Consider the following 9,661-nt stretch of genomic DNA (forward strand, 5'->3'; position numbering starts at 1 on the left):
TTTTCTTTGTCGTTTTTATATTTCTTGTCTAAGAAATCCATTCTTACTTTGAAGTGATACAGATAGTCTCCTTTATTTTCTTTAAATTAAAAAAAAATTGGCTTATCACACTTAGGTATTTAATTTACGTGGTATTGTATATGGTATGAAATGTAGATATAATTTTTTCATATGGAAAACTGATTATCTTGGCACAATGTATTGAAAGGGTTGTCTTTCCTCACTGATATACAAAGCCGTTACTATTATATTGCAAGTATGCTTGGGTCTGTTTCTGGATGTTCCATTGCTTTATAGGTCTGTCTTTAAAACAGTTTCACACTGCCTTAAATAATGTAACTTTGTAATATATTTTGATGTCTGGTAAAATGAGTTTCTTCCTCCTTATTTATCTTAAAAATTGTCCTGGTCATTTTTGATTTTTTGCTGTTCTATATACATTTTGAATTAATGTGTCAAGTTTCACAAAAATCCTTATGGAGACTTTAAATAAAATCAACTTTATTGAGGTATAATTTATATGTGATAAAATACACCGATTTTAAGCATACAATTATATTAATTTTGACAAAAATATGTCTCCATTTAGAATAAGTCCATCACCCTAGATTGTTCCCTTGTGTTTCTCTTTCCAGCCAATTTACAAGTTCTCCCAGCCCTAGTCATCCACTGATCTACTTTTCATTTTTACATTTTTATATTTGTCTTTAGTAAGTTCCATGTAAATGGAATCATACAGTATGTATTCTTTTGGGTCTTGTTCTTTTGATCAATATAATGTTTTTGAGGCTCACCATGTCACATGTATCAGTAGTCCATTCTTTTTTCCTTGCTAAATAGTATTCCATTGTATGGCCCTACCACAATGTCCTGTTTTTTATTTATTTATTTATCTATTTATTTATTTATTTATTTTTTCAATTAGTTTCAGGTGCACAAGACAAAGCAAAACTTAGACGTTTATCATTTATATCCCTCACACTGTGTGAACCCCCCTCCCCCATCCACTATCCCTCTGTACGTTCCCAAAACCTCTCACCTTCCCCTTATCCCCACCCCCCCGCCCCTCTAGCAACCCTCTGTTTTTCCTCCATGTTTCCAAAGCTGTTTCTGATTAGTTCATTCACTTATTCTTTTCTTTAGATTCTGCATATAAGTGAGATCATATGGTATTTGTCTTTCTCTTTCTGACTTATTTCACTTAACATAATGTTCTCTAGGTCCATCCATGTTGTTGCAAATGGTAAGATTTCTTTCTTCTTTATGGCTGCGTAATACTCCATTGTATAAATATACCACAGTTTCTTAATCCAGTCCACAATGTCCTGTTTATCCATTCATAGATTGGTAGACATTTAGGTTGTTTCAAGGTTTGGGTTATTATTAAAGCTGCTATGAATATTCATGTAAAAATCTTCATGTGGACATATGCTTTCATTTTGCCTAGGAATAGAATTGCTGGGTCGTATAGTCAAGTATATTGAACTTTATAAGAAGTTGCCACACTATTTTCCAAGCAATTGTATCATTTTGCTCTCTTACCAGCCATACCAACACTTGGTGTTGCCAGTGTTTTTAATTTTGGCCATTCTAATGGATGTGTAACAGTGTCTCATTAGGTTTTAATATGCATTTCTCTGATGATTAATGACATTGAGCATCTTTTCATGTACTTATTGGCCATTTGTACATCTGTTTTGGTGAAGTGTCCATTCATATCTTTTGCTTGAGTTTCAAAAATTCCTTATAAATTCTGGGTTGTTTGTGAAGGGCAGGACTTTGGAAAATAACTATTTGAATTAGTTTCTAGTCTGACCACCTGTGTGTGAGAGTGAAATGAAGCAGAGATGAGACAACCTTCATGTTCAATCACTATTATTTATTGTCAGTTTTAATGCAATCCAGTTATTTGAATCCAAAGACTTGAAACAAATACGTTATAGTCAAACCAAGGAACTACACAGCAGTGGCAGGTTGTCTTCCGTTCCTTCTGGGTATAAAGGGTATTCCTATGAGGAAAGGCCAATGAACTACAGAAACATGTTAGAGCCATTGTATTTCCATGCTATTGCGCTTCAAAAAAACATTTTTTTTTTTTTTTTAACTTGGAGCGAATTCTTCAGAGTACGGGTAACATCTTTCTTGCTGTAATCAAGTTAGAGCCCTCATTTGGATCTTTGAATCCTGCACTGATCCATCCCTGATGTTTAAAATAATGCTCTCACTCACTGGCGAGGGAGGAAGAAGCACGTGGTGCCACTTCTTAATGCCTCTTGTTAGCTTATCGATTAGAGATGCACCTATGAATAAGGGATTGGTGGTTTTGATAAGCAAAAAAAAAAAAAACTACCAACACGCTATCTTTGCTTTTAGGGTCTTCTTTCTGCCACCATCCAATAGAGGGCAGACCGGAAATTATAGTCCACGTTGCTGTAAGAGAAGCTTTGGCTCCAGAACTGGTAATGCATTTATAACTTTTTGCTTTTTAGAGATGCAGACTTAGCTTTGGCATAAATAATGAATAATGAGCTCTCAAAAAGACACCTCAACTTGACACCAAGCTCCAAAACTGCTTTGCATTGTTCTTCCAAATCTAGTCCCACACATTATTTATTCAACTCAGTGTTTCCTAACAAAGTAGCCCACATCCCCTATATTCTTTGGAAGGAACCCAATAACAAGGAATAGAGTACAATCACATGTTCACAAGAAAAAGATAGAGACAGATACATCCACTTTTAGAAAGAAACTGTAATGAATTACTCATCTGTAATTCATCTGTAAAGTGTGTTACTTTCTAAATTGCTACTTGAGTTAATTTCATGCCTGCTAATTATTCATTGTAGAATTAATGACTCTGCTCTTGGATATATTCATAGAGTGGGGTGCTGCTACAGACATTGTGGGAAACTAAGCCCCTGCTTCCACTTCCGGAGTTACTGCCTCCTGTCTGATAACAACGGCCATCTTGTCTATTCTCCTCCTGGCAAATTAACAATGTGTGGGTAGTGTTGGATCTAGACTGTCCACAGGAGGGTGCAAATTGTCCAGAGCCAAAGCTCGAGAACCTTTGTCTTTGTCCGTGAATACTCTCATATCCATCAGACTCACTATCCGATAGGCTGGAACTCCTACTTCTTTCTTCCTGGTTGTACCCTGACCATTCCTGGCTATTTCTTCTTGATTGATTGGGGGTTGAGCCTGTTTGGGGTTTACTGTACTCGTGATGAGTTCCACTTGAAATTGACCTATATCTCCCTTGTAATTCATGTTGCCCATAGTTCGAATACCAGCCAGATCCAGAACCACATTGTCCATAGCTAGGTGAGAGACATGAGCCAGACCCATATTGTCCGGAGCTACAATACTGCCCAGATCCAGAACCACATTGTCCATAGCTAGGTGAGACACATGAGCCAGACCCATATTGTCCAGAGCTACAATACTGCCCAGATCCAGAGCCACATTGTCCATAGCTAGGTGAGACACATGAGCCAGACCCATATTGTCCAGAGCTACAATACTGCCCAGATCCAGAACCACATTGTCCAGAGCTGGGTGAGTGACATGAGCTAGGTCCGTACTGTTCAGTGCCAGAACACTGCCCAGATCCAAAATCATATTGTCCAGAGCTAGAGGACTGACAGGAGCTAGACCCATATTTTTCAGATCCAGAATCACATTGCTCAGAGCTAGAGGACTGACTTGAGCCAGATCTGCCATGTTCAGAGCCAGAACACTGCCCAGATCCAGACCCACATTGTCCAGAGTGAGAAGACTGCCCTGAGCCAGACCCATGTTGCCCAAAGCCAGAGGACTGACCTGATCTAGATCCAGGTTGCCCAGAGCCAGAAGACTGACCTGATCCAGACCCATATTGCCCAGAGCCAGAAGACTGACCTGAGCCAGATCCATGTTGCCCAAAGTCAGAAGACTGACCTGATCCAGACCCATGTTGCCCAGAGCCAGAAGACTGACCTGAGCCAGATCCATGTTGCCCAAAGCCAGAAGACTGACCTGATCCAGACCCATGTTGCCCAGAGCCAGAAGACTGACCTGATCCAGACCCATGTTGCCCAAAGCCAGAAGACTGACCTGATCCAGATCCATGTTGCCCAAAGCCAGAAGACTGACCTGATCTAGACCCATGTTGCCCAAAGCCAGAAGACTGACCTGATCTAGACCCATGTTGCCCAAAGCCAGAAGACTGACCTGATCCAGACCCATGTTGCCCAAAGTCAGAAGACTGACCTGATCTAGATCCATGTTGCCCAAAGCCAGAGGACTGACCTGATCCAGACCCATGTTGCCCAAAGCCAGAGGACTGACCTGATCCAGACCCATGTTGCCCAGAGCCAGAGGACTGACCTGATCCAGACCCATGTTGCCCAAAGCCAGAAGACTGACCTGATCTAGACCCATGTTGCCCAAAGCCAGAAGACTGACCTGATCCAGACCCATGTTGCCCAGAGCCAGAAGACTGACCTGATCCAGATCCATAATGGCCAAAGCCAGAAGACTGACCTGATCCAGACTCATGACGGCCAAAGCCAGAAGACTGACCTGATCCAGACTCATGACGGCCAAAGCCAGAAGACTGACCTGATCTAGATCCATGTTGCCCAAAGCCAGAAGACTGACCTGATCCAGACCCATGTTGCCCAAAGCCAGAAGACTGACCTGATCCAGATCCATGTTGCCCAAAGCCAGAAGACTGACCTGATCCAGACCCATGTTGCCCAAAGCCAGAAGACTGACCTGATCCAGACTCATGACGGCCAAAGCCAGAAGACTGACCTGATCCAGACCCATGTTGCCCAGAGCCAGAGGACTGACCTGATCCAGACCCATGTTGCCCAAAGCCAGAAGACTGACCTGATCCAGACCCATGTTGCCCAGAGCCAGAAGACTGACCTGATCCAGACCCATGTTGCCCAAAGCCAGAGGACTGACCTGATCTAGACCCATGTTGCCCAAAGCCAGAAGACTGACCTGATCCAGACCCATGTTGCCCAAAGCCAGAGGACTGACCTGATCCAGACCCATGTTGCCCAAAGCCAGAAGACTGACCTGATCCAGACCCATGTTGCCCAGAGCCAGAAGACTGACCTGATCCAGACCCATGTTGCCCAGAGCCAGAAGACTGACCTGATCTAGATCCATGTTGCCCAAAGCCAGAAGACTGACCAGATCCAGACTCATGACGGCCAAAGCCAGAAGACTGACCTGATCCAGATCCATGTTGCCCAAAGCCAGAAGACTGACCAGATCCAGACTCATGATGGCCAAAGCCAGAAGACTGACCTGATCCAGACCCATGTTGCCCAAAGCCAGAAGACTGACCTGATCCAGACCCATGTTGACCACAGGTGGAAGACTGATTTGAGATAGGTCCATATTGGGTGCAGCTTGATGGCTGTCCTGAGGTAGAGCCATGTTGTCCACAGCTAGAGGATTGACCATGTCCAGATCCATGCTGACCAAAGCCAGAGGACTGACCTGATCCAGACCCATGCTGACCAAAGCTGGAAGACTGGCCTGATCTAGACCCATGTTGCCCAGAGCCAGAGGACTGACCTGAGCCAGATCTATGTCTGCCATAGCTAGAGGACCGTCCTGATCCAGACCCATGTTTTTCATAGCTAGAAGACTGGCTTGAGCCAGACCCATGTCGACTGCGTCTAGAAGACTGACTTGAGCTGGACCTATGTTGACTATAGCTGGAAGACTGACCTGAGCCAGATCTGTGTTGCCCATAGCCAGACCCATGTTGGCTATGGCTAGAATGCTGACCTGAGCTAGAGCTCTGCTGGCCATATCTAGATGACTGACCTGATCCAGAACTTTGTTGTCCAACATCAGAGGACTGACCTGAAGTAGAACCATGTTTTTCATAGCTAGAAGATTGACCATATCCTGGTTCATGTTGTCCATAGCTTGATGGATGACTTAAGCCAGATTCACGCTCTCCAAAGTGAGAAGACTCTCTTGAGCTAGAACCACGTTGCCCAAAGCCAGAAGACTGACCTGATCCAGATCCATATTGACCATATCTTGAAGACTGACCTGAGCCTGAACCACGTTTTCCATAGCTGGAAGTCTGTCCTGAGGTGGACCCATGCTGACCAGAGCCAGAAGACTGACCAAACCCAGATCCATGTTGTCCATAGTTTGATGACTCACCGAAACTGGATCTTGAGCTAGACTCATGGTATCTCTGACTAGAAGACTGTTTAGTGTCAGATCCAGACTTTCCGTAATTCGAGGATTGGCCTGATCCGGAGCCATGCTTTTGTTTTCCATAACTCCCTGAGCTGACTCCATGATGCTGGCTTGACTTATTCTTATGTTGTCTGTTCCCTAAGGATTCATTTGATCCAGACTTCTCCTGGTCAGAACTCAAAGACTGGTCCTCTGAGTGACCCACCTGTCCTTGTTTTCCACAACCGCCTGACTGATGTGCTGAGTGTGATCTTCTTTCATGATGACTTGACTGCCTATAACCCACTTCTTCACTCCCAGACCCTTCTTGCTGATGAGAGCCATGCTTATTTTTCTTACTCTCCTTGAAGTGGCCTGAACTTGACTCTTTCCGCTTTTCCCCAGAGGTTTTCCCCGAACTAGACAAGGCTCCTCCCTGCCCCTTTCTTTTAGAGCTGGAGCCACGCCTGTGTTTAATGCTTCCTCTGGAGCCCTTGGAATAGGAGTCATTCTCTTCTTCACTCCAGCTCGAATGACTGGAAGATGACTTTTGTCCTTCATCCTCCTCTTCTGTTTTACTCTGTTCCTCTTGGTCCCGATGACTGTGGTGTTTTTGCTTTGACCCTGAAGCTTGACAGTAATCTTTGCCGATGATTTTGTTACACGCCTGAGCCAGCTTGAACATCATCAGCAGAAACTCAGTAAAATCCACTTTCTTGTTATGGTCCCGGTCCAGAGTCTGCATGATGATCTCTACAGTGTCTGGGTCATCTGGGTTCTGTACAGGAACAAGGGACAAAGGGCAGCTCTGTGAGTATGGACCGCATACCCAGCTAAGCAATCGAAGGAAGGCTGTGGAAGTGTGAGTGCTTGGATTACGAGGAGAGAAGGGAGTACACACGAGCAATGCAATGAGAAGCAGCCAGCAGGGGATGCAACTGGAAGATGGCAGGGAACAAGGGAATCGATTATTTTTTGTAAGGAATGGATCAAATACGAAGGATTAGCTAATTTATAAATAATAACTTTGGATACCTGAACTAATTAATTATGCATGCCTTCTCTTTGTTTGTCTGGCTTTGAAATAACTCCTTAATTCATTTACTCATTCAACAAAGATTTATTGTGCACCTTCTGTCTGCCTAGCATTGCGTTAGGTGCAGGGATAAAGCAGTGAATAAGTCTGCTTCCTGACAAAATGGAGCTTAACGTTTAGTGGTCCAGATACACAAACTTAAAATTACAATTTGTTGTGATAATGTTTCTATTAGAGTAACACCTGAGGGGGACGCCTGGGAGTTCAAAGAAGATGAATGAGAGAAAGTGATGTCTTTTGAAGGATGGGTTGGAATTTGGAATTAGCCCAATGAAGGGGTAGGAAGGGAGCAAGAGGGGAAAAAGATTATCCTGGGTCGAGGGAATGATGAACAAAGAGCTGGAGATGAGAGAAGGCAGAGCTCATACAAGGAACTCAGAGAAATTCAGGATTGCTAAGTTTAGAATCTCAGCAGTCAAGAGGTGTGGCTAGAGAGATACATATGGGCCAAATCATGCCTTTTAAGTCATGTGAAGGAACTTTGGACTTTAAGAGTTGGGAACCCTTGAACAATTTTGAACTGAGTGTGAAATGATTAGATGGGCATTTAATGCTGAGATTGGAAGTAAGAACAAGAAGCGGCTTGAACCAGAGGACTCGCAATAGTGATGGGGAGGAATGGGCTGTTTTGAGAGGCGATCGATGAACGTGATGGAGGTTGGAAGGTGGAGGAGTCTGCCAAGAGAGGAAGTGAAGAATGGCACCAGATTTCTGCCTTGGGCAAATAGGAGAGTTTAGAGGGGAAGATGACGAGTTTCCTATCTGATACACTGAATTTAAGGCATTGATAGGAATCCAAATAAAAATATTTAGTAGGCAGCTGGATTTAATGAATTGCACATCAAGAGCTAGAGCGAAGCTCCCAAATATTTCCTTCCAGAACTGACATTTTAAGGTCACCCTCTCTAATGACATAGGAGTAAGGCGCTCATTTCCTGAACTCAGAGGCTCTATAGTACCAGAATCCCAGAAGTGGGCGGTGGTCAGGATTTTCTGCACTGAAGGAAGACCAAGAAAGGAAAGGAGACGCATTGTACCTACTTTTCAGTTTTCTAGGACCATCTCACTTACTGTTCTGGAAGAAATACTCACACAGGACATTATTTAATCGATGGATTTTTGTCTGTTGTGTGGTAGGATCATTTTCCTTGGTCATACGACGGAAACCATCATGGGTCAACTTTTGACCTTATTTCAAGACTTTACCAAACCCAGCTCTCTACTACCAAGGAGGGCAAGTTCTCTGGGAGTTTGACGTACGTGACCAAGGAAGAAAAGGGTGAAGAAGGGAATATGGAATTCTTACCTTCAAAACTTGACGGAATTCTTTTTGCAAAAGTTCTTTCAGTTCTGCCTTGCTCAACATGTCACATTCCTCATCCTGGGAGGCATATTGGTAGAAAACTTCGAGGACAGTGACGATGCTTTGTAGGAGTTGAGACATCTTTGTGTCAATTTAATTAACCTAAAGGGGGAAAGAAGAAGAGAGACCTGCCTCTTATTTGTTCCTTTTTTTTTTTTTTGGCTTACATACATAGCAGTGTCAAGCTTTTGTAATAATTGTTCAGAGTTAATCAGGCATGATTAATTTCATTCTGTTGTAATCAAGAACCAATCCAGAGTTGAATGACTTGTTTAAGCCACGTAGCAAGAAAGTGATGAAATTAGGAAAAGAATCCATGCCTCATATTTCCATTCCTGAATGAATGCAGGAGCAATGACATTTGTTTGTTTGTTTGTTTTCTGTCTCCTTGCTTCTACCGAGGGTAATTGAATGAGCTTTGTCCTGGAGCTGTAGAAATCCTGGGTATGCCAATCCATCCACTTCCCCAGTTCCTCCCTAGGTCTCAACCATCACACCCGGGAGGGACAGGTCCATCATCTCCACTGGCATGCCTGACTCCAGTTAAGGGCTGCCAGTGTCTCAGCCAGACCCTGAAGACTTCAGACAAAGGGGGCAAAGCCGACAACAGGCCTAGGTGATAAGGAGGTGGGGGCAGCTGCTCTCACGCTCAGCTTCGGTTTTCCTTCTCCAAGCGGGGGCGTAGTCTCAGGCTTTCCTGATCACACCACAGAAAGGAAAGGCTCAGCAGTAACGGAGGCAACCTGCCTAGTGGATAATTTGAGGCCCTGATCTTAAAGGAAATGACCCCAAAGAAAGGAGGTACGATCAGTCCCAGTTATCTGCTCATTTTGCTTCTCAGTAAAGTTAAACTGATACCAACATGCCCCAGAGTATATTCAAAAGAAGCCTGGTCTCCAGTGCCTCTGCATTCAAGTGCATCCTGACTGTCATGATCAGAAGCCCAAGTACATGTGCTCACTTACCTAGTTCACCAGAGGAACAAGTAGGATGGAGCTGAG

At 43.7% G+C, this 9,661-nt stretch overlaps 1 protein-coding gene across 1 annotated transcript; it reads right to left on the reverse strand.

Annotated features, from left to right (window-relative positions):
• Window positions 1-2,458: 2,458 nt before the first annotated feature.
• Window positions 2,459-9,661, reverse strand: LOC141568674 (uncharacterized). The gene is made up of 3 exons (XM_074319188.2): window positions 9,626-9,661; window positions 8,604-8,762; window positions 2,459-6,979 (listed from the first exon to the last, which is right to left on the reverse strand). Exons 2-3 carry the CDS (start codon window positions 8,739-8,741, stop codon window positions 2,849-2,851), a joined length of 4,269 nt encoding a protein of 1,422 aa, XP_074175289.2. The 5' UTR covers window positions 8,742-8,762; window positions 9,626-9,661; the 3' UTR covers window positions 2,459-2,848.

This window comes from Rhinolophus sinicus, chromosome 7 (genome assembly GCF_057876585.1).
Source record: "Rhinolophus sinicus isolate RSI-liver-muscle chromosome 7, RSI-T2T, whole genome shotgun sequence".
Taxonomy (NCBI): Eukaryota; Metazoa; Chordata; class Mammalia; order Chiroptera; family Rhinolophidae; genus Rhinolophus; species Rhinolophus sinicus.